The 26,229-nt window shown below is 36.7% G+C and overlaps 1 protein-coding gene across 3 annotated transcripts in view; it reads left to right on the top strand.

Moving 5' to 3' along the window:
• The window catches only part of TOX (thymocyte selection associated high mobility group box), a 221,142-nt gene that overhangs the window by 124,360 nt on the left and 70,553 nt on the right, over positions 1 to 26,229 (top strand). For all 3 annotated transcript variants that reach the window (XM_071737607.1, XM_071737608.1, XM_071737606.1), the window contains exon 3: positions 6,334 to 6,576. In XM_071737607.1, the coding sequence (XP_071593708.1) occupies positions 6,334 to 6,576 (243 nt within the window). The remainder of the gene's footprint in view (positions 1 to 6,333; positions 6,577 to 26,229) is intronic.

Here is a 26,229-nt window from a genome sequence, read left to right as displayed (position 1 = left end):
GTTGTCAAGTAGGATTCCAAGGCACCTTAAGAATCTTAGCTTTCATTAATATATTAAAATAACAATAACATAACTACGACAGCAACAAGATTAATAGTGATGATAATCCTAACAGCAATAATAATAATATAATATGCTCCCCTTGTTATAAAGAAAATCTTGTGAATATTCTTGGTCTCCTCCTGGTTTGTAAAGAACCTGCAGCAATAGGTATGAGGAATGGAGGAGCTCTACTTGTCTTTAGGAGGTAACATGGTAGAAGCCTGTTGTGCTGAAAATCTCCTCTCCTTTCAGCATCTCCAAAACTCTGGACAAGCAGAAGCCACGTTTATGCAGGGGTCCTGCTCAGCAGCCCCTAAGTGTTACTCCCTCCAGGCTGCACTATTAGGGACTATCACACACAGTGAGGGACCAAGTGCCTTTCTTTTCAGAAGAGAACAATAAAAAGGGTATTGAACAATGACCACACTTTGGTCCCCACCAGGGACAGGCTAAGGAAGGTGGGAATGGGATGCAGGTGAGCCAGGTAGGACTCCAGATTGGAGGTTTGAGGATGCCTCCTGTGTGCCATATGACCTAGTGTTTTCCCAAGAGTATCAGTGATTCTAAAAAGAGACTTAGACTTATAAAGTTACTCAAACATTCTAAATAGGAAAAATGCACAGATGAGTCTTTGAAGGGAAGTTCAAATGCTTCAATTACAGTATTGATGTTTGCAGAGCTCAGATAGTGTAGTCTTTTACAATATCTATGCATCTGGTTAATGTCATTTTAAAAATATGTTTCAATTTAAAATCTTCATTGAAGACACTTCCCAGCAAACTGCTATGATGTGTGTATATATATATATATATATAAAATTAATGTAATTAACAAAAAGACTCTCAAGAGCAGAATCTTAAAAAAAACTATTCTTTTACATAATTCTGCTAACTTTGAAATTGTGATTGTTTTAAATCAATAATATCATTGTCAGCATGTTCGCCTTCTTGAAAATAGAATTCATCTGGTACTGAAAAATTAATGTTTTGCTTGAGGCTTTGCCCTTTGCCTAATGTAAATTAGAGAAATTGATTAACCGAGTAGAAAAAAAAAGTATACCTTCTCCTATAATATATTTTTGATAGCTCTTGCTTGATAAATTAGTATATTGTGTGTTGTTAAATGAATATGATTTATTGCTGTTGTCTACCATACAAAGAAACACAAAAAAATTGTTTGCAGGATCATTGACTTGAACATATCAATGGCACTGTTGAACAATTCTTGCGGAGTGTTAAGATGATTTATGTAACAGACCGAAGGTTTCCACAGTAATGCATTGTAGTCTCAAGCTATCAAACGTTCATGCAGAGACAAAAGAAGCTGAAAAAACACTTGCCTCTGAAGGTCCTCCATTTAGAAATTAGAGATAAGGTTGATCCTATTAAAACTCGTAGAAATATCTGCTCCCAAATATTTTATCCCAACTTCCGAACGTGCGTAAGGTATGTTGCTATTTTTCCTCTTCTAATGAGCTCATTGTTGTTGACACATTACTCTCAATTCATTAAGGATTTGTTACATAACAATGTGTTCAATAATAGAAGAAGAGACAGCCTGAAGCATCTATCTTTTAAAAACTGGCATCTTTCCCCAGTTCACATGCAGAAGCCTTGGTGCAAATGAAAAATTAAGACGCGCTCTACATAGTTGGCAGAACCTTTCATTTCCTTTAAATATCTGTAGGCAAATTCCCAGTTTTTCAGGAACTGTTGCTAATACCAGATTATAATACATTAATACATGATTCTTGACTCAACCACTGAGCACACGAATCAGACTTACTTGATGTGTGTTGCCTTCTGTGCAGTCATACAGGCTCCATTCTGCTCTTTCCAGAGGGATTTATATTGGATGTTTGAATGCTTGCTGCCTGTTGTGGTCAGTCTGTTTGAGGTATCTCCTTTGGTTTTCCTTACCTGATTAGTTTTTAAAGTTCTTCTAAAATTATTTTGAAACATAAGTATGTTTTGCCAGCCAGTGTCCATACATCACTGTAGTTAAGCAAAGGGGCTTTATTTTTATTTCCTTCTTTCTCTTTACTTTAGCTCAGTTCTGCACCACATTGTGCAAACATTTTCCATATTTTTCAGGTAACAAGGGGCACCTGGGTTCCTCAAAAATAAATACTAGAATTCTTTTGGTATGAGTTCACAGCAGGATGCTTAGCCCTAATTTGAGTTAAGTGGTGCTAAAGTAGAGAACTGACCTTTGACATACAACTCCACCCAAATTTTTGCTCCCCCCTTCCATAGTTTCTTGCTGGATTTGGCCAGGATAGGTGTCATAAAAGATAAGTTGAAGGAGATCAATGAATTAATTGCTCAGGAACTAAAACTTGGACTTGAGTTGGACAGTGACTTGAAATTAAGTGTTCATATACTTTTATTTTGGCAAGCTTTTCTCATAAAATTATAGGCTAAGGTGACATAGATAATGAGACCTCTTGATCTCAGAGTGGCCATCTCAAAGATCACCTGCTTTATGAAGTTTCCATCATTTGAGGCAGAAATGACACAAATATTTTACAAGAAACATAAATATTTCTTTTGAGATTTGGGAAGACATCCTTGATATTTTTGTGTCTGTAAATAGCCCAAATTGAAGAATGCTCAGTTCTGAGGTTCCCACTTTGTAGTTTTCATCTGAAATATACTGAAATCTGCTTATAATAAATACAGGTGTAATGAAAATCTTCTTTATAATAAAGTAAAACTAAAGCCTGTGCCTGTTCAGTGCTGTGTAGTGGGTTTAATGTCATTACTTTGCAGAGGGCTTTCTCTCTGGAATGCAATAAAAGCTCACGAAGTTCCCCTACACTGAAGAGCTGATAAACACTTCATCCATTCCCACAGTCACAGATGAAAGCAAAACCACTGGCGAAGCTCCTAGCAGCTCTGTAGTAAAGTAAATAAAACATTTACTGCTACTCTTACTTGATTCAAAAGTGAAAAGACAAGCTTTTATTTTATTTTATTTTTTTAGTATTTCTGTGACCAGTAGAATGAAAAGGAGCTATGCCATGTCTTTCTGAATAGAGAAAGTCCTGCTAGTACTACAGCCAGCTATGAAGGAAAAAAACCTTTGGGAGGTGGGTGGGGAAGACCCTAACGTTTCTCCCCACCCCCAAGAATAACCTAACAGAGCTGAAGCTACAGACCACCATTTATTATTAATACGTTTGAGCTGTACTTACGAATTGTAATTGGATACAGAGAGTGTAGCCTTCCCTAATGCTTTTGATGGCAGATAACTGCTTTCATTAGAAATTCCAGATAAATGCTTTGGGTTGGAAGGAGAGAAGCTCTAAAAAAGCCGAGGGGTAGTGACCAGATGATGACTGGCCTGGGAGTGGGAGCTCTTGCTGCAGGGAAAGCCTCAGGCCTGGCCTCATGCTGGAGTTTCCTTAAATGTTTTTTCTGTGTAACACAACTTTCCACGAGCTCCCATTGCCAATGCTGGATAAGTTGCATCAAGGGGACTCCACTTGATTCCCCAAGAAAACTTTCACAATTGCAAGGAAAGAGATGGAAGGATAGTAGATAGAAGGTGTTAGAAGCTTGTAGCTGCTCATGTCAAGACAGGCATATTTCCTTTCCTTCTCTTCACTTGCAGCATCTGCAGTCTTGTTTCTGGGATGTGTTTGGTTAGCTGGAGTTGAGTATGGGATTATTTGTTTCTGAGATAACAGTGTGTCAGGTCATTAAATGTATCTGAACCATGCTCCTGGGCAAGACAAACTGGAGTATTGTCTCATTAATGCTGAAGTTACTTCCCTGAGGAAATTATGTGTATATGTACACACATACTAAGTGTGGAAATACCAAACTGGCTGAAACCTTTACGTGAATTGTGCGCTCTGCATATACTTTAAAATATCTGCCTATGCCATTAGCATATGGATTGAGTTCTTCCTAGCTTCATTCAAGCAGGAATATAGTTTATGGCTGTGGTTTTGGTTTTGTTTTGTTTTTTAAAGAAGGGAAGAAAAGAAATAAAACATTATAGGAAGTACTACTGCTTGAATTATATGTCATTTTGGGGTGTTATTAGTGCCTACTAATTAGCACTACTACTACTACTTTAGGAAGCTTATTTAAGTATAGTTGACAGTGGTGTGGTAGGTTATGTAGGCTCAAATACACTTTAAATGGTTTGCAAGTGATAACCAAGGTGTGATTTCTTTTTAATAATCAGAGAGTGACCATCTATTTAAAATGTTCAGTGAATATAATATATATAACATTATTATATACCTACACATGATGTAACTGATGTTTTTCTTCCTTTTTAATAAGTTAAGCTACTGTCCTGATGGCAGTTCAATTGCTTCCACCCTTTCTGAAGTGTTACTAATCAAAGATGCATTTGAAACACAGAAAATGAAAGTCTAACTAAAGTAAAACTTGGACTACCCACATTCAGCATGCAAAAACAGTGTACATATAACAGACGAGATCTGCTAAATACCCCCAGTGTGTAGGCACACCCAGCCTGTCAATATTTGGCTTAGGAATATTTGCTTTTCATGGCAAATGTAAGTTGAAGTCCCTTCTTTTTGTTACACGAGTGGTGAGAGAATACTGTAGGTGCTTGTCCTACTCTTGCTTAAGGAAGGTGGGAGGGCAGAGCTTTCTTCCACCTTTAGAAGGTTTTAAGTTGTCTTGGTTCAGCAAAGATGCAGCACAAGGTATTTCCACTGTAGGATGGTGACAGAGAGAGAGAAAACAGTTAAGACTTCTCTGTACCTGCAAAATCACGGCACTGAAAACTTTTTTGAAGCCATCAGTCTCCTGGGACAGTAGAAAAGTGTTGAACACAAAATGTCCTCTTAAGTCCCCTCCTGGCAGCTGCAGGTTACATGGATCTAAGCTCACCAAATATAACCAAATACAAGTGTACGCGTGTGGGACAGTGCTCATTCAGAACACTGTTATGGGTGTTCCTTCCTTCATTTCTGTTCCTTGATGTTTTTTATTGTGGTGTTAGAGCTCAAGATCACTTTAAACACCTTTCTTTTCATCATGAATTTAATATAATACTAGTTACCAAATAGTTTGGTAACCATATTTCCTCCATTTGCAAACTCTTATTTGGGGAAAACCTTTTCTTTGAATTGCTGCTCTTTGAAATTGTGCCCTAATTTTAGTATTTCCTGAATATACTTTGCAGGAGCAGAATGGATTTAAATCCCTGCATCTCCAGAATTAACAAAAGCAGCACTCAGATCAGGGCTGTGTTGCTTTGGAGGAGCAGGAAGGATGGAAGTAGTCTCTGTGCTGTAAACCTTATGACTGTGGGTGTGAGATATGCAAAGACTGATCACTAGCAGAGGAGATGAGAACTGTGACTGCTCTCAGAAAAGCAGAGCAGGCTTTCAGGCTGAACCACTGCAAGTGATTCCTCTAACTTTTGATTTGGATCATGTATCTGACCCTGCTCACCTTTTTCTGTTAAGAAATATAAGCATACTGACCCCTCTTCCCCAAATGAGCCTACCTGATGTATGAAGAATGTAGATAAATAACAGCAATTATCCACCTTGTTGAATTACTCTGACTTTGCCAGTGGGTTTTGCTTGGATTAGATTGAGTTGGATGACTTAATGGTAGAGGAAAATAAAAGACTAAACATCTGCTTTGTGGAGTAACTAATTTAGATGACTGACAAAATGTTTGTATTATTGAGTTCATATATTAAGAAAGGAAAAATCAGTGTTTTTAGATACCTTAGATGTGTTTTTATAAGCACTAAATATGTAGTCATACAAAGTGTCTATTATTTCTGTATATATTTCTTTTTCTTTGGTGGAAAAAAAGTGCATGGTGATGTGGTAATGTGCTTAAGTGGTATCTATCTTGCTCACTATGTAATTCTTGATCGGAGTAGCAGGGAGTCTTATGAACCATTTTGAGCCAATGTTAATTTTATAAATTGCTTCCCCTTTTCCACAATTCCCATGGAAAAGGTATTCAGCTAGATGAACATTCTTGGAAAATTTTAATAAGACCCTTGAAATCTGTTTGAATTCAACTTCTTTAAAAAAAAAAAAATCTGTTCCTAACTGAAGCTGTGAAAGTATCAGAGATTCTTCTGCCTCAGAAGCAATTTTCTTCTGCACATAATGGTGAAACTCCACTGTTATAATATATGGGTGTTTAAAACAGTCTCTTGGTTAATTTGAAGCTCCTACTTAAAAGCATGTGAGTTGGGCTCTTTTTGTTTTGTTTATGTGACTTTTTTATTATTCACATTATTTTCATAGCACTTTCTGTATTTCTTTTTTTCCAGTCTTTTCCTGGCCCAAGTCTTGAAAGTGAAGATTTTAATATACCTCCCATAACTCCTCCCTCATTGCCTGACCACTCCCTGGTGCACTTGAATGAGATAGAGTCTGGGTACCACTCTCTGTGTCATCCCATGAACCACAATGGCCTCCTTCCATTCCACCCTCAAAACATGGATCTACCCGAAATTACAGTTTCCAACATGCTTGGCCAAGATGGGGCACTGCTTTCCAACTCTCTCTCTGTGGTAAGCATTTTTAGTCTTTTCCTTCTGTACTACTTTAAGTTGTGAAGTTGTGGAAACACAGATCTGTCTGAAATCCTCCAAGGGCCCAGCTCCTGCACCAGCCAAGTCATGGAGCGGGCTGGCCCGACTCTGGGTTTTATATCACACTCTCTATGTCAAACCCTTCCCCCACCGTAGGTGGGGAGGGTTTTCCAGCTGAGTTCCTCAAAGCCAGAGCTTTTCCTGCTGCCTTAAGTAGAATTATTCCTGCTTTACATGGATGTAAATAATGACAAAAGGAGGCTCAAGGCTTTGACTTCTGCTGGAGCAGGGTTTGGATCCAGATGGCCGTTGTTCTGTGTTTGTCTGACGAGGCTCTTTCCATTCTCATTTGCATGTGCTGAGAGATGTACAAAATTTTAATATCTCCTTTCTTGTTTACTGCACGTTTGGAAAACAGCAAATGTTATTTCTGATTCTAGGCCAAATCTCATAGCCTTTTTACAGTTCCCCAGTCCTTAACCAGCCGGAATCCAATTGAAATGACTGGACGATTTGCTAATAAAGTCTGTCAGATAGTCATTATTGTTGTAATCTTGGGAAGCCTGATATTATAAATCACTTCTTTGAATGTCAAATTGCTTGCAACAACTGCAGAACTACTTTACATGTTACATTTTCAAGTGGGCTCTGCAAATAATTAGTATACTTCTTGCATAGCAGCTCCAGACAAGACTATTTTTCCAAAGAGCGCCTTATTTCACATCCATGTACGATTCTAGGCCAAGGAGTTAAAAACCCCATGGAAGAGGATGGTGCCTGGCATTGTGTGGGGCTCGCTGGACTCCAGACACTGCTAGATGGGCTGCCCAGGAACAGCAAATCTGGACAGCCAGTGTTAAAGATCCATTTCTAGAGATCCATGGGTCTGGGTTTCTCGCTGGAGAATCAGAGACCTGAGGCCCGTTGCCCCAGTTGGGAGGCTTTATACTTAGGGACTGAGTTTTTTAGGCTTCCAGCACACCAGCTTCCCACCACATCACCTAAAAAGAAAGAGATCAGTCCTGGGAGCATGGAAACTGAGGCACTGTATGGAGGTTTGGGGCCTTGGGGGTCTAGGCTTAGCTCCACATCAGCCCCTCAGACTAACAGCCCCCGAGCTGGGGGCTGTGGTGGCTATAAAACAGTTTACAACAGAAATCTGCCTTGTCATGGGGCTTCATTGCAACTTAATTAAAAATAAAGCTGCCTTGATTTCAAGGAGCTCTGCATTCCCTCTGAGAATGTCCAACAAGCTGTACTGTGGGGGTTGGGGGGGTAGGGGGGGGGGGAGAGCAGTCTTGGCTTTTTACGTGCTGCTTAGTTGTTATTGATTTAATAGGATGTTGCATGCATTCAGTTTGAGGTCAGAATCTGACCCCAGGGTTATATTCAATAATGAGAGGAGAGGCAGCGAGACAGGTTTTCATAGAGAAATATAAATATGCTTGGCAGAAATATGTTGAATCTTGCTTGCATTTTACAAAGCTATGCATTAAATGGCATGCATTAAAGAGCATGAGATGAATCTTGGGTTGGGTTCTGAGAATCAGAGCTATGAAAGGACTTGAAAAAGTAAGAGAAACATTTGGTACTCCAGTCAAGACAAGCATTATTTCATTGAACTGACCTCTTTTGAGCTGTGGTTATGGCTCAAAACTATGTATTCTTTTAAGCTCTGATGTTCCACGTTAACCTCTTGCAACGAGCTCTGAACAAAGGGCCTTGAGAGTTTGTAGATCATCACAATGAATTACTGCACTGAATTACTAATACAAAAAAGCAGAATAATATAACTAAGCAATTTTGATAGTGGAATTTAGTATAGATTAAAAAAAATAAAATCAGACCTGAAGAAACTATATGCTAAATTTTATCAGTCATTTTTGAGGATTTGTTCAATAAATAAAGCATGATCCTTGAAACATCATAGGATAAGCCAACTGTTATCCCTAACTTGCATGCCTTTTGCACACAAGAGGTCCTCCTAACTAGCAATAGTTTTAACTCAAGCTGTCTTGTCTGTCAAGGGGATTAAGCTACATCTCACATTAGTACAACTGGAAGGATGTTAACACCATAATTTTATATGGTTCAAACACGGACAGTATAGTTCCTCTGATTTTAATTTGGTAACTTGAGAGGAACTAACTTGAGGGAGGAAATATAAGTTAACACATCAGTGAACTCAGTTACTTCTTTTGGTGGATAGAAGAGCCCCATTGTCCTTTTGGCTTTCCATTGACGTGGACAGACAGAGGATTTTGTACAGTTAGCATTCTTTGCTTTGAAGCTCTTCTTTATAATCCAGAACAATTTATATTTTTTCTTCAGTATGACTCGTTTCTCTTGCTATTACTCATCCCTAAGTTTTCTTTTTACTATTTCATCAGACTCTGGTCTATTTAATAAGTACTTGCCTAAATCACTTTTATATTGCCTCACATAGAAAATAATGTATAAGTTTCTGCAATCTATCTAAATCCTTGGTGCCATATAATTTCTAGTATATCAGCTACAGCTTAGTGTATTTGGAAGCCGTGTATCTCACTTCATTTTTCACAGCACTAATAAGTATTTTTAGAAAAATTATTCTTAGAAATGAATCTGTTGCCTGTTCTCTATTCCCAATTAATTTCACGTATTCAGCAAGATTTACTTACATTGGGACAAATTCAGCTACAGTGCAATATGCATCCCATTGAATTTGGCCTTTTTTTTTTTTCTTCCTGCATCCTTTATTTTAGCCAGTTTTTAACCCATCTTGGTATTTTAGCGGTGTTACTTTTTGTCTGTGTCAAAGCTAATAAGTGGTTTTCATAGGTGTTTTTAAAGGCAAAGAATTAATTTATGCTAGCTGAACAAGAGAAAGGAAATGCTGAGCTCAGAAACAAAGTAAGAGAATAGTTTGTACACTGACTGTAGCATTTTTCTTTGATCTCAGCTACCAGATGTTTTCATCTGAACATTTCTATTATTTTAGACAGATTGAGAATTGAGGATGTAGTGCTTTTAAAAATCCTTCAAAAATGCTCCCATTTGAAGTCCAGGTTTCATACTGTGCAGCACTCCCTCCAAGCTGCAGATGAAATCCCTTTGAGTAAGGATTGCAGGATTTGTCCCAAGCTCTATAAGAATTCTCCTCTGTGGAAGTGCTTAAAGACATACAATAAGAGCCCACTACCAGTTCAGTGAATTCTTGTTAGAGAGCAGCTTCTTACAGATTCTTTACACTGTGGGAATTCTTTCTGAAAAATTTTAAAGTGCTGGGAGATGAAAAATTTCCTGTTGCCCTCTGGTATGTCTGATGCTTCAATTTGGAATTAGTCGTCTTGGAAATTTTTTGATTACACTTCATATTGCACCCATACAGCTTAAAAAAAAAAAAAAAATCTCCAAATTTTTCTCTTTCTCATTATTCTGCTGTCAGTTCATATACTGGCTTCTATGTTTGTGTATTTCTGTTTTCTGCTTAGGTGGCATACAGGCACACACACACATATGCACACTAATTTATGCTGTGCTGTCACATACATATTTCTATAGATTCTCATTGTATCTGGGTATTGGAGGTACAGAAGTCGACAGAAATTGTGCAGAATGTGACCCATGGTGGTGTGAATCCTCAGCATGGTCAGCAATATATGGGAGCTCTCTAAAGTCCTCCTTCAAAATGGGTGTGACTTTTATTCTGGCTTTTTCAGTAGATTCAATTAGATATAGAAAGACCTGTTTAATGAAGATGTACTGATGGTCCTGTAGGCATGTTTGTTTCTATATAATGAAATCCCTTCCTGATTTGCTAGGGTTGAAGGTAGCTCTGTGTAGGTTTGGTTCATTTCCAGTTGGAGTTTGACCTGCCAGCACATCTCTCTTTGCATGACTTTTCCTGAAATATTCCAAGGACGGCAAGAAATGTCCTTCCAAAATTTGCAACCCTATGAGAAAATGCATTTATCTATAAAAACGTTTTTGGATATATTCTTTTGGATGTTTTATTGCATGCTCATTTTATCAACAAGATTATAGACATTTCAGGTTCTTTAGTATATCATATAGATGATTGCTTTATTCCCCAAGAAGCCAGGGTTAAAAATCACAGTGCTGTTTTTACATAGAGGAAAAAAAAGACCTTATTTTTGGAATCCTTTAATCTATAATCTTGTGCTGCTCTTTTTAAAAATATGACTTGTGATTATATACTATAGAAAATTTACAAGAAAGAAATAAAAGATATTTCAGTTTCTCAGAATGCTTCAAATTTCTGGGTTTGAAGTTTAAAGTGAAAAAAATGTTAAAAGACAATGAAATCAGGGGATTTATTTCCCAAATGCTCTACTTGCGCTGACAACAAAAGCCATCATAATATATACACAGGTTTATTGTCATTTTTAGTATACAGTCAAGGCACACTTTGAATTCAAAGGCTACTGTGCAACTGTTTTGACAACCAATGCATCAGTAGGTAATATGCAGGACATATGAAACTGGAGCAAAAAATGTTTATTTTGGTCTATAGGGAGTGCAGTACATCAATGAATTCAAATATATTAGAGCAGCATGAATTTCTAATATGTTGCTCTTATAGAAAAGACCACTGGCATATTGAATAATGCTGCTTTCAAAGCAGAGCAGAAAATGTGATTACAGACAATTTCATTGCTGGTTTTAAAACAAATATTTTCAAAATCTTGAGGTATTTTATTTCCCGTAATGCATAAAATATGTAGCAGTGGACTAGAGCTACAGATCTTTTAGGACACTGAAGAGTAGATGATGTCAGCTATAATTATTCAGATGTGGAATAATAGAAGCATTAGTTAAAAAAAAAATGCATGTCAAAAAAGGCCCATGTCCTTATATTAAAAAAAGGCAATAAAAAGCTTTTTTTTTTTTTACACATTCTGACAGAAGAATAAAGGCAATGAATAATTATTTAACATTATGCCCCAATTCATCAAAGCCCAGGCAATTACATTACACTTTTTCAAGTATTATACGTTTTAGATATGCCCATGGCAGAGCAATATCTTAAGCAAAATGGGGCATTGTGTAACAGTGAAGAAAGTGGACGGCTACTTTTTTTTTTTTCCATTTTTTATCTCAGATTCACAATATAGTTGCTAATAAATCCAACACAGGACATTGCCGTTGTTGTAGCTGGGATGTATTTAAAAAATTCTGTTTTACCAATTTCATACATATTAGATTAAAAAAAGTATCCATGACTCATCTTGAGGCTGACCTATAAGCTGATTTTTTTTTTGGCTCCTTTAAGCATTATTGCAAGTGTTGAACAGGATTTTTTTTTTACTCCTGATGAGCAAAATGAGTAACTTTCAAAACAAAACAAAATATTTGCCACTTATAACTTAAGTTTTGAGGCTTGAATCATGCTTGGATGCTTTTTTTTTGTATCTTGTATTGCATGCTAGTGTAGAAGATACTCTTAGTCTCTGGTGAATACTTCACATTTGTGCCTCATTACCAGGCTCTGGTCTTCAGTTTACATCGAAATTTACTGTTATGCTACACAGACCTGCTGCTACCTCAAATTTTATTGCAGTGAGTTATTGCCATCAGAACCAAATCATAAAGCTAAGGTCATGGAACATCTTGTGTTAAAGTATTTTTCTTTTTTCTTATTAAGCAACTTTGTATTCTTGGAGGACATCTTTCTTTTTCAATAATAAAAAAACCCCAAGATATTTTACAAGCTGGATTTTCTCACTGAAATAAGCCTTGTGTGGCTAATGGTTACAATAGTTAGTGTATGTTTTGTCAAACAGCCTAACCATAGGGATACACAGCCAAATCTTCAGCTGATGTCAGTCAGCATAACTTTATTGTCTTCAGTAGAATTATGCTGATTTATTCCATCAAGGGCTCTGGGACATCATGTTTACCTTTCCTTACTTCTGATGTCTGCTCTACTCTTTTGTCATCACAAAGACAGCAGAAAGGATATGTAGAGGAGATGATTAAAATGTAACTTGATCAAGGTTTTAGAAATACACGCATATTCCATATCTGCTAGTAGAAGTCTCTGTATTGTGCCTAAAAAAAAAAAAAAAAAAAAAAATAAAAATTAAAACATCAGATGTCTAAAAATTACAGCTGCATAAAATCATACTGGAAACAAAGCATACATTTGCAATGGTGATAAAGATTTACCATTGAGATAATGTACTATGGGAGGTGGTTGGTTCTGTGACTATTGAAATCAAGATGAGGTATTTCTCAAAAATTATGTGCTCTATCTAAGACTGGTTTAATGACACAACCTCCACACACACACTGCAGCAGCAGGCCCTGAACCTTCCCACAAATCACATTGTCCTTCAAGGGCACTTGACACTTAACATGAGTCCATCCACACCTGATGGGGGGAGCATTGCTGGTAGAAGCTCCACTGGTAGCACCTCTAGTTTGCTCTTCACAAGAGGAAATCTTCATAGTGGAAGAAAGCACCCTGTGGATGGAGTCTATCATTGGACCCCACCTTCTCAAGGTCAACTAGGACTAAAATTACTGTGAGAATATTTGTGGCTAGTGTTCTTCATGAACATAGCTTTTTTTCTGGTCTTAAAATAACTAGTAAAGCTATACTTTCTGTCTGCAAGTACTAAAAACTTACCTTAAAGTTAGAACAAGTAAATATTTGATCAATTACTGTAGGAAAATATTTGTCCACAAACAAACAGAACTCTTTTTAGAATAACTCCAGGTCTCATTTTTTAAATCACCAATGAAGCTGTTGATTTACTGGCAATTGGCAAATACAGCTTTCTTCTTATTTGAACGTGGTTGTGGAGAGTTCATGTGGCTTGCATTTCTCACAAATTCAGAAGTAAAAAAACCAAAACAAAACCTAACTGCAGTATAATTTCATGAAGGAATAACAGGGTGGTGTATCTTATTTTTTTTAAAGCAGTCTTCTTTAGAAAATGCTTTTGTAAACTTTTTTTCACAACAGCTACTCATTGTCTGATAGGAATTTATTTGCTACATAAAAAAGTAAGAAAAAAAATGTGTAGAGGTATAAATTATTGTTTCTTAGACCTTAACCAGATAGACCCAGTCTAAGACATGATAAATGTGGCACAAAGAAAAAGCCTTCAGTTGCGGGTGGTAGATTATTCAACACCTCACATGTGAAGTGCTCACAGGAATGATTAATGCATAAGAAGCATCATAGCTGCAAGTGTCAAACAAAACAGATAATATAGAGTATGCAAATATAGAAAACATAACTCTCAGAAAATGTAAAAAATTCAGGGATTTCAGCAGCAAAGATAGTTGATGTTAATCTGCTTCTTTTAACATCAATGTAGTTGTCAAGAACAGCAAGATAATGAAATGTTTCTGAAACTCAGTATTTGGCAAAAAAAAAAAAAAAAATAAAAATCTTACCGATCTTAAAGCCTGTGGATGGAATAGAAGTGAAATGTCCTTCTTAAAAACTGTGAAGATGCTTTTGTGAAGACAAAATGAAGGAGAAGCCCACAGTGCAGATGAAAGGGAAATTTTTGAGCACCAGGTGAAGTAGCCTCTCCTTCCACCTGTTTCATTATTTAAATGCATGCATTTGCATTCCTTCCAACTTGAAAGCAGTTGAGAAGGCTGCACACCAGTTGTGGATTTCTCCTGTATCCATCATCTTATTCCATCTTGTTCAGGGAGCAGAAAGATATGTTGTGTGGATGGACCCAGTCCCATTACAGCCTGCACTGTCTGAACTCCGGTTGCCATTTGCCTCCTGAAGTTCAGAAGTACTGGGTGACCCTGCCAAAGGCTGAGACACTGGCAACCCAGAGTTTCATGATGCTGTCACCTGCTAGAATGGAGTGTGAATTCTTCTCATCCTGTCTTGCCTATGCAGAGTCATTTAGCAAAATTTTTCATTAACTTTAGGAGAAAAAGCACATTCTTGACTTCCTTGATTTTTCTGAATTGAAGGGATGTTAAGGTTCAAATAGTAGGCTCAAAGGTTTTTTTATCTGTTTTAACAGTTCTACAGAACTTTAAGTATAAATGTTTCCACTTCAACCTACTTTTAACAACAGGAAGGAAAGAAATAAGTCTACTTGGTAGAGTTTTGAGATTTGGAGAAATAAGCATCAACAAAAAATAACTCGTTTCTTATTTTTGTCCCTTGTTCTTTCTCAAGGAAGGTAAGAAATGTGTAAAGTGTAAGATTTATCTTAGATTGGCATCTGCCCCTATTTCCCCTCTCCTTCATTTATACAAATCTGTACAGACACACTATGTAAATGTCCTTTCTCATGTTTGGATTCCCTGAGGACAGCATGCAAACCCTTAACCTCCACTGCTAATGTAATGCTGTACTTCAGCCACGTGTATGCAACTTAGGATCTCTGCAGCCTCATTCATGCATCTTTCAGCTGCATTTATGGCACATTTTATATGCTGCTGTCTCTGTATTTGGACAATAAACATGAAAGCAAACGTTCTTAATTCATTTTCTGTGCATATCATGAATGGATTCCAAGAAAGGACTTAAATACATAGTGGGAGCAAGTAGCATTATGGAGTGAGCAGGACCTCTAAGGCATGCCTGTGCATATCTTTCAGTTACAAAAACCCCCCAAAAATGAACCATTTCCATCTGAAGTCAGGTGAACAAAGCCATTATAGTTTGTCTTACATCTTATCAGTTTGTTCCTAACATTCCTATTCCAACCAGCATGTGGGGAAAGAAAAGAAACAAAGGAGATGTTACAGGTGGTGACATGGCATCCAGGTGTCTGTCCTTACATGGAGATAACAGACTGCAGTGCTCAGGGTGCATATATATGAATATATATATGTATAAGTAAATATGTATCACACTGTTAATCACGGAAGCCCTCTGCTGGAAAGGGAATGTTGAAGACAGGATGTAGCATCTGCAACGTTCCTCTTCTCTTCAAAATAGGGAGCCACACTGTATGTTAAAAAGGGACTGAAACTAGGGACAAATTATTGAAGTAGATGCAACAGATTTAATCAGTGCACTTTACATAGTTACATCATAGAAAATATTTGCAAAATCCCTGGGTTATGAGTGAGATTACAGTGCCTAACAGTAGCTTTCTATCTTTTTGCTTTTGCTTTCTACTTTTGCTATCTGATTTTAAAAGGAAATAGCTTAGTTGCTACCTAATGGATGACATTGGGCTACAGGTGTCTTCACTCAACCCTTACAAAAGTTAACGTAACTGAAAAAATGGTGCAATTAGATCTTCTGGTCCTTTAGCAAAAGAGTCCTGTGCACAGAGGATTTACAGGATCAGGCCCTTGATGGGAATGCGTTCAGAGATGGAACTTCCTTCTAATACACTTTGAGATTACTTTCATTCACACATAAAGAGTTTCAGAGATTAACTCAGTAACTAAGCTTCAGTTTCCTACACATGCCCTAATGCTCAAGTGCAGGATCTCAGTTTAATGAATTTTATTACACTCCCCTTTCTTATGAAGGAGCATAAAAAGTGTTTAGTGCAATAGGCTTAGTGCTGATCTGGATATTAAGTGTGGCTTACGCTGCCTGAAAGAAAGTGTACAGTGTAAAATAACCATTGGCAAAACTTTTAAAAGTTATTTTTTCTGGAAAAAATTAACCACAGCATTTCAAAAATAATGCTTGCAGTAAGCTTTTCCTCTACAGTTTCTTTCTGTGTCTTGAAGGGCTTTGTAGTCACTAATTAGCTAAGAAGGTAATATGCTAATAACTATACAAATAGGTATTTGCAATATCAGTCCCTTATCTCTGTCAAGCACTATATCGTGGAATAGAAAGACATTTACTTTATTAAAAACTCAATAAAATGCAATTCACAATATACACCAGCAGATGAATCCCAAATTAAAAAAGGCTGAAAGAGACAGATCTCAAGACAAGAGAAGATGACTCCACATTGTGGGACCCATAATAACAAAAGTATTACCAGGAGCTGACGTTCATTTCTGATGTTCCACAACACAAAGGTGGGCAGCAGTTGTAGTGAGAGCTTTCAGTATTAGAACTACCAGAAGTTCTCAAGTGCAATAAAGACAGGAATAAGATGCCATGTGTTACACATTGTACATAAAACAATTACAGTTGCTGGATATGATGATAGCAGAGACCTCTACACTATCATGCAGCCTGGAAGTCATACAGGAGCCTTATTTAAGAGCCACAGAAAAGATGCAAGGGTTGTTTCACTGCCTTTGAAATGCAGTTCAGGGAGTCTGGTGCCTCAGACTCCCAGTCCCAGGCCTTATGAGCCAGTTGCACATGTGTTTCTTTTCATTTGCCATCAATTTTCATGAATGCAGGGAGGGGAAAACACACGAAAAGAAAATCTCTGCCCATAGTCTTGCCCATGTAGGTTTTAACCGTGCTCGTTGTTGTTGTGCTTTCTCATTTGTAGCCTCTCCCTCTGAACTGCATTTTAGGAGCCCTGTGACTAACTGAAAAATCACAGTGGGATTTGCCCTAGTGGTAATACTTTCCAGCTCTAAGAGGGGCTTTCCCAGAGTTTCACAGAAACAGATACCACCCTATAGTGTATGCTTTCCTTTATTCAAAAATTGTGAAAATCTAGATTTTACATTACCTCAGATTCAGGAGGTCTCAACAAATGTGTTTGTCAGTAATGGTTCACACTCTGCCATCATGATTCTGAAATGGTTTTCTTTGTAACATTTGGAAAAGTAGCCCAAGCTGTAACAAGTCTGAAGAGAAAAAATATCACCTAATGTGCAGTTTTGAAACTATACTTAATATTTTGATTATCTTATAATTCAAGACAGTGTAGCAAAGTTGCACTACAGGGAAAAGCTTCCTGAGTAACCTGACCTCTTGGATCCAGGCTCAGTGCAGTCTTAATGTTGCATTAGTTACCAAATTACAGAAGCTGGTCCAGAAGAAACCCTAAGGTCCCTCCCGAATGTAGTCCAAGGGACTACTTTAAAAGGCAGTCTCCCCAAAAGCAGGATACACTACATGTTTGTCATTCCTGATAGATGTTTATCTAACTTTTTTTTTTTTTTTTTTAAATCCAAATAGCAACTGCACAGGCTCCTCAGGAGAGCTCTGGTTACAGGTCATCAACCTTAAAAATTCACTAACTTCATTGTATCCATAAAACATAGCAGCCAGTGGAGGTTGATGGAGACCATTCAAGTTTTTCAGTTGTCTTTTATTTTTAAAGTGTGCTCACATATGTAAATATTTTTATTTATAAAATATATACTTATCTAGGAAATGAATGATGGATAATACATGTTGATGGAACAGCTAGAAAATAAATAATCAAGAGGATGTATATTAACTCAGACTGTTTCGGTTCACAGCTGACTTGACCATTTACGAAACAGTAGAAAAATAATCAGCTTTTCCCAAATCTTATTAGCATGTAATCATGATCCAGATTGTATTAGCCCATGACCTACACTGAGCAAAATAACTCTTCTTGAAGGTTCAGCTATAGTGTATTATTTTATGAAATTGTTTATGTGCATATTTTCAATATTATATTTATTTATCATCATCCATTACTTAGCAAACAAGGCTGAAGGAATAGATGCTTATGATACTGAAGGAATGTCACTGCAAGTAATGGGATAAAAATAAGCAACGGGTGAAGGTTGGAAAAAAATGCCTGTAATGTCATCCAAATGGTCTGCCAGGTAGTGTTAAAGCACTGGAACATGTACGTATGGGAAAATTCTGCACTGGGTAGTAGATGGGCCAGATGATTTAATAGACATTTCTTTGAGATGTAATTTCTATAACTGGTTGATACATACACTAGTGTTCAGACATTTGGACTCATTTCTTGTTTGCCTGGAAAATTGTTTCTTGTGAAGGGTTATAAATTACAATAAATAGACTTTGCACAAGATGAGCTACATGATATACTTGGAAAGAGTTTCTAGCTGATATTCAAGACATTAATGCCAAAGCAGAAAAAAAAAACCCAATAGAGTCCTAATCCCGTGGCTTTGCTTGAGTGCAGTGCTAGGAAGGTGCACTGCCATAAATAATATTTACATTGAATAGTCTTCTGTATTCTAACAATAACTTAGGATAGAAAAGATGAAATAGAGAAATGAATGTTACTTAGACGAAGTTTTTCCTCCTGAGTTTGGAACAAAGAATTCACTGATGAAGGAGGGAGGGAGGGGGAAAGAAGGGAAAGCAAGCATTTATAAAACTGTTGATGTAGTTATAATTAGCTCCATTTTAGAACCAAAAGTTTTATGCAGAAACTGACAGAAGGATACATAATAATTATAGTTTGCTGACAAGCTGAATAGAGTTTCCTTTTTTTATCTTATGGTTTTAGGAAACCAAACTGTAAATAAATATGCAGTTTGACAGATTGTAATTACGATCAGCAAGGCGTCTTTTCATTTAATCAGATGGTGTTATTAAAGTGGGGTTACAATTAAACATTTTATAATGTGACGTAGAACTCTATTAAAATTCTCCAGCAAACAGTAATTTGCATTTGATGCTTCTGCAACCTATTTCTATTTGCAGAAACATTATTGGCTATGACCTTCCAGTGGTTAGGTCTCAGTTTGCTGTTCTCTTCCTACTTTGATAAATGATAGTAAGTATCCTCTTTCTTTACTTCATAGTGGAGCTTGAAGTATTAGTTTTGCATTCTTCACATTATTTATTATTTTTGATCCTTTTTAAAACTGCAAGACATTGGCCAAAGCAGATTCGCACCAGAGGAAATGTGGAATTACCTAAGCATAGTTTTTCTTAACTTTAGGAACAGGAGATTTGATCAAACTCACAATTAAACATTTCAAGAGAAAGTAATATGGCTTTTGAAAGATACAAGTATTATTGTTCATGTGCATTATTTCAATTTAAGGTGACACAAAACCTTTAATTTGCCCCTGTCTTTCTGTAACTATGATCAAGTGATTCCAAGACATGTTATGAAATTATTTTAAGGAATGCTTTGAAGCTTGACTACTATGATTCCATATCTGCTATTCCTGTGTGGAAATCAGCTATTTATTCCTACAGTTTTGTTAACCTAGTAAGAGAATATGAACCATCAGAAATGGTTCAGTATTCTACCTTCTAGGCTTTTTTTCCAGTCCATAGCTACTCACTGGCGTTACCATTCTCTAGGCAAAGAAGAACAAGGAGAATCATTAGGAAACAGAATTTTTGAACTATTCTTCAGGTCTGTGCAGACTCTATTGATGAAACTGCATAGCAAATGTTTGGAGCAAAGGAAATGAGTAATTTGCATCAGCAAATGAAACATGTCAGGGGGAAACAGTCTCTGAAAATCAGACAGTTGAGCTACTTACTCCTTCATCTCACCCTTTTACTTTTGTGGACATTTCTGGAGGAAACTTCAGTGGTTTGAGAAAAGACATTTTCCTCACTGGAAAATTATCAGACAGTGGTTATAAAACACACAGTGTTGTTTTTTATTACTGGCAGTAGACAAAAGAAAGAAGGACGGTAGAAGAAGAAGAGGGGGAAAGAAAAATCAAGTATTCTTTCTTTTGGTGGAAAGTAGAGTTATTCAAATACTTAAGAAGAAAAAATAGAAGGAAATAATTTGCTTTGACATATTTATGCAGTTATTTTAACTTTGCATTATCTTTTCTACTTTTCCTGTTACTGCTGTGTGTTGGTTTCCCCTTGAGCTGTGCAACAAGTAAAATTCCTTTAGAGCAGATAAATGCTAACTCCATCCTACAAAGCCATCAGTTTCTTATCTTCATCTGTGCCCATACATGCAACGTTTTCCCCTTATTTTTCCTCCAGCTCACTTTCCTGAAGTAGATTTCAAAAGGTTTCTCAGAGAAAGAGGTCTGTCACCTTCAAGCAATGGGATGAAAGAAGTGTCCTGACAAAATAGAGGGAAATACAGGTCATGGGAAAAACCAAACCAAAACAAAACAAAACAAAAAACAAAACAAAACGATTATTTGTAAAGTTAAATTTATAAACACAGCCCATGCAACTCCAAGATGAGTTTGAGGTCAACAGCCTCTGGTAGGGAGATGCTGTAAATGGTTGAGGAAATAGTGCTTATTGCTTGGCATTCCCAATGAGGAGCCAAGACATGTAACAAGGAAAGTGAAGTTAAAATGTACATAGGAAAAAAAAATGTAAGAAGTTTCTCTTCAAGGCTAATTGTATCCTTTCTAAAATAAATAAAATACAAAGCTGAATCTAATGTGTAAACAAGGGAAAACATCTTATCTGAATACAACTGTTTTTTTAGGAGCACGTCACCTCGTATAGACAGGTGTGAAAGAGAAGATAATCAGGAAAATGCAGGCTGAACCCATAACGCAAATCCATCTTAGGGTCTTGTAGTGCTATCCATCACTGGAAGTATCTGAGCACTCTTATCGTACCTTATAATGTCTTTACTATTTATTTGCAAAATACAAACCTGATTGTGAAATTGCATTCATCCTTGTGCCCCTATGGCTGGTATAAGGAAGTATTTCTCAAAAGAAAAGGCCCTAAACAACAAGGAGGAAAATGCACATAATATTTGTCATTTGCATTCAGCTGAAACCTGAGGTTTGCTTTAATAAAACAGAGAGAAATGCCTCATCTAGCAGACATGTACCTGTCATTGAATGTTCTGTGTTTTAAAAAGGTGTGACTTGCACAGGGTATATGTGTTTTCTTCGTTGTGTTTTTTGCATTTTCAATTGTGTACCATATATTCACATACAACTGTGTGTTACAATCAACCTTGTTTGATTACTTTCAATTTATGCCATAGGATTTTGTCACTCTTGCTGAAAATTTCAAGACATTTTACTCCAGACGCATTCTTTTTCCTTCCCTTCAGATTTATTTACTACCTTTAGAAGTAGAAAAGTCCAATTTCAATCATGTTAGAAATAGCTCATTTTAGACAAGTACGTGCTGCTCTGCTTACAAAACATATATGAGTGGAATATGCAATTACCACAACTCAGTTTCCTGCCACAGAAACATTTCAGCATTATAGTATTACAGAAATAGAATGACATGCATAATGAAAGATTCCAAGATTCACCCAAGGCATTTATTCTCTTCACCTTAATGTTCTCAGCAGTAGCAGAGTATCCATTAAAAGGTACGATGAATTATGGTTGCTTAGCAACCGCAAGGAGCTTGTAACAGCACCAAAGAATGAAATGGCTGGTTGATAAAATGAATTTTCTCTGAGCATTAGCCTGTTGAAACTGCCTTTTCTTGTGGAACATAAAGTGCATTTATTTGTCTCATGCATTTTTTATTAGAAAATTATTTGAGTTCCAGGGACTTGAATCGTTTTGCTACAGGAGATATTTGATTTTAATGTGTTGTACTAAAATAAGTAATAAAAGACATTTTCTTCAAAGTAAAGACACCAAACAAACCCAGGTAGCTCCTTTTGAAGTCAGGCATAAAATCTTATATAAGGTATGTCGTTACTCCTTTCTAATTAAGAGTGACATTAGCTGGGACTTAAATTTTACCTTTGAAGGAAAGTTTGAGACACTTGGCTGGTATGTGGAGATTTGGAATTGACCTTGTGGATTCATTCATTCATGAATGAAGTAAGCTTGCCATCTCTCTTCCCACACTGTATAGTAACCATGTCTTGGAGAAGGTCAGAAGTAGTTGCACATTCCTACCTAGGAGGAAACAGTCACTGTCTGCTTGTTTCTGTGCTAAAATTACATCAATTCTGGGCTTCCATTCAACAGTGAGGAGATGCTTAATTCTTCACTGATACTTTCCAGGCATTCAACAGCAGCCAGGGTCGGATGCATTTTTGGTTTTTATTGGAAAATGTCAGAACAGTGAAACCAAAGCTGAGGCAAGGGGAGTACATCAGTTGTGATTAATCTTTAACTGGCCATATTTTCTGAGAATTGAGAGAGTCTAGTGGTGACATAAGACAAAGGGAGATGAAAAGAGAGAGAGCAAGAGACCTGCCCATTCCAGAACATCAATCTGAATGTGTGAGACCAAAGTTTAGGCCTCTACACAGCATTATTTAGATCAAGAACTTAACTTATTGGTTTTCTAGCCCAGAAGAATGTCCAAATGATTAGTTTCAATTAACTACAGTCTTTTATATTTTAAAAGCCTTCAGACCTCACTTTACTGATTAAAATAGTTCCATTGACCTCCATGCAAACACCTGGGTGAGAAGTGACCCTAAACCTGCTGCTGCAGATGGATCACGATCTACAGGGTGCCCCAGGATCTGTGGGGTTGCAGAGTCCCTGGGAACTGGAACTGCTGATGCATTTTCTGGGAAAACAAACAAGATCATGTGTGTGCAGTTTGGATGGTGAGCCTGAGTGGCACCTGAGGATGGCCAGGGAGCCACAGGGGGCTACAGAAGTCCTTCTTGGCTTAGAAATGTTCCTCAGATTCTTGTTTCTTACTCAGAACTAGAGTAAGAAAGCAAATCTAAAAATGAAGATGACAAAAGATGAGTCACTCACTTATGTGCTACCTACCTGGCAGGAAAGAATCAGAGTGAGACAGCACTAAAAAAGTTGGAGGGTCTTGCAGTGAAGCTGCATTGTTGGAGAAGTTTAAGACCTGTATTTCTGTGTCCACACTAATTCTGGTGGTGCTGCTGAGGGCACTGCTATTGGTAAAGGATGGGGCTGTTGTAGTTAACATGATAACAAACGTTGGCAGCCTAACAGAAAATAGATTTTAGTAAAGTTGACAACATCGCAACAGTTTTTTACAAAGCATTTTTTACTGCAAATTAAATTTCCCTGGGAGATAGATAACTAAAGGCAATAATAGCCTTTTTTGTTTTCTGTGGGTTTTTTTGGCTAAAATATAATTCTGCTCAAGTGAAAATGAAAGAAAACTCGTAATAAGTGGTAAGATCTTGCCTCTTTAAAGTACGTGCTGATAATCAAACATTAAAAGTGAAACACTGCTCATCTTCTTCAAAGGTGCAAATTAAAATTCCAGAGAGAGCGCTTGACTGATTTGTTTAACAAAGAGTTTAATACAGCAGAATCCCACTTGAACATAAAACTATTACACTCACAATAATCCTGTCTAGCTGCTGGGAGATCCAAATTAAAACTCTCACTGATATTTGCTTAAATCTCATAAATTGCACAGAATTAGAGCATATTGAAGTTGTGTATTTACTGTGATCTTACTGTCTAATAGGTTTTTAACAATTTAAAATGATGACTGAAAATATGCATTTTCTTCTCAGATCATTCGAGTAGTGTATATTTTATTTCCGTATTCTAAATTAATACCCACTTGTTTATTATCTTAGTAGTGTCAACATGACAAGGCTGTATTGAATGCAGACTAAATGTTCCATTTAAACAGATAATTTATTTTGTTACAAGTATTAAGGTGTTATGAGAAGATTATTCAGTTGAAGCTGGTAGATTAATAATACTTCTTCTCAAGAAGATATTTTCATGCTCATTTACTATGTTTAATTGTTTCCATTCATACCTATAGGAGAGCAGTTCCTTTTCCCTTTGTGATTACAATGATTTTGTAGAAATATAACTTACTGTCTTCTGTTCACTATTCAGTATCTGCTGAAGGGTTTCATTTATGGACTTTTTTTAATTTTTTTTTTTTTTTTTTAAGTTAAGAAATTCTCAAAATTGTACAGACACCTGAAAATTATAGCAGTTTAGAAAAGGAACTGCAGCCCTTCAGAACATCTGTCTCAGATGGCTGGCAAGTGTTTCTGGATTAGGATTTCTGACCTCTATTCTCCAGACCATTTATAGTGGCATCTTCAAGTCTTTTAGGTTGAATGGGCAAGTAGAGGCTTTAATTTCATCTGTCAGTAAGATTCCCCACATTTTAGTTAGGACACATTAGAGATATTGGCATTAAAAAAGATAATAAATCTAGGGTCATAAAGTTAGGTTAAAAATGTTATAAATTATTAACATCAGAGAGCCAACAATTTTGCCAGGTTTTGATATTATGTTAAAAATATATGTGGCATTCATGTTGCAATATTTCTTTTATGAGACTGAGACAATAAAACACGAATTTGCACACTCCCACCTAAGAGGTAATCATTACTCATGCTTTGTATAAGAAGGTAAGAGTTCCAAGTCTGCTCACAGCTACATTGTATAAGGAAAGAGATTAATTTAATTTATTAAAATGAACAGTTGTGCCAGCTGGAGAACATAAAGTCAATCCTTCCCGTTGTTGCACCTCACCAAGAATTATTGAACGAGGAACAAGCCACTGTTGCAAAGCCCCAGTTGATGTAAAGATGTGAATAAATTAAAGTAGTGCAGAAGGTGTGTACTGCTAAATGCCCAGACGTCCATGGCACCAAAAAATACTTCGAAGTATGCAGCTGAGCGCAAACCTAGCAGTAACCACAAAATTGTTGCAGTGCTGTTATATCAGAGAAACATGTTCAATGCTTTTTTTTTTTTTTTTTTCATAAATTTAATAAAAACAGGGTGGGATTTGACCAAATGTACTGACAGAACCACTGCATACTTTCATGTGAATCTGTCAAATGTGGAGCATGTTGCATAAGAGCACTCTATTCCTTACAGCTGCCTGAATAAATAATGTACATAAACCTGCTCAGAAACAAAGTCAATAACGAGCTGTCTGGCTACATGTACTTTTGTATGACTTCTGGTTAACTCAAAAGCCCCGAATATGATATACAGAGCTCTGGAATATGGTGTGGGTTTGAAACACTCTCTGGGGAACCTTTATCTTCATATAAGGTCTTTTTTTAATATGTGACAGGTTTATATCAAGGATAATGATCTTCATATAATAAGTAATCTAAATACAGTCAAACCCATCATGAGTGAACATGTTTTATTTTGTTGAACCTTTTCATAGATCAAATGTTAGAAATCTTGCTAGAAGCTACATTAAAAAGGGTATTTTTGCTGTTTTCTGGCATGTAATGTATCTGTCGATTAAAGTGGAAGGCACGTCACTCTGGCTTTTTCTGTTGACACATGCTACAGTCTGTTGGGAATGTCATAGCCAAGAAAACCACCTTGTGATATTCTTTTTCAATTTGCACAGACATGCCAAGAAATGTTGCATTACTGCAATACTAACCAGAAGACACGGGAATATTCTGAGTCGTGATCAGAGAGGCAGTGAGGGCTGTTTGGTAGCTAATACATTGTTTCTATTCTCACTAATGAATGAAGATTCCTTGGAAAATTGTGCTCAGTGCAATTCTTGCAAACACATATGCGGATTAAGGGTCTTAATACCCCCAGGTTTAGTCAAAGACAACTTTTTCTCGTGTAATTTCTTCAATTGCTATTTAGGTTTATGCCAAGTCTTTTAAAATATTGGCTAAAAAGACTAGTTGTAAGGTAGCCATCAGAAGCTGACATATGGTAGATAAAAATGTCTAAACAAAATATCAAGCCTGGTTGAGGGTATGGGTTAAAAACTGACAGAATGGCCAAAAGCAGAGAAAAACTGTCCAAAGTTTTGAAAAGCAGCTATTTCAAAACACAGAAAGCAGGCACATGTGGCATAAGCTTAATGTCCATTTACCTGTTAAGATATTTAATTTTCTTTTAAAATTCGATTGGCTTCTCATGTTTCTGCTTAGTATCAGTCTGTGTATGTTGTGTGTCTCT

Source organism: Heliangelus exortis, chromosome 2 (assembly GCF_036169615.1).
Source record: "Heliangelus exortis chromosome 2, bHelExo1.hap1, whole genome shotgun sequence".
Taxonomy (NCBI): domain Eukaryota; kingdom Metazoa; phylum Chordata; class Aves; order Apodiformes; family Trochilidae; genus Heliangelus; species Heliangelus exortis.
The sequence above is the reverse complement of the archived record's forward strand: the minus strand, read 5'-3'. Positions and strand labels throughout refer to the sequence as shown.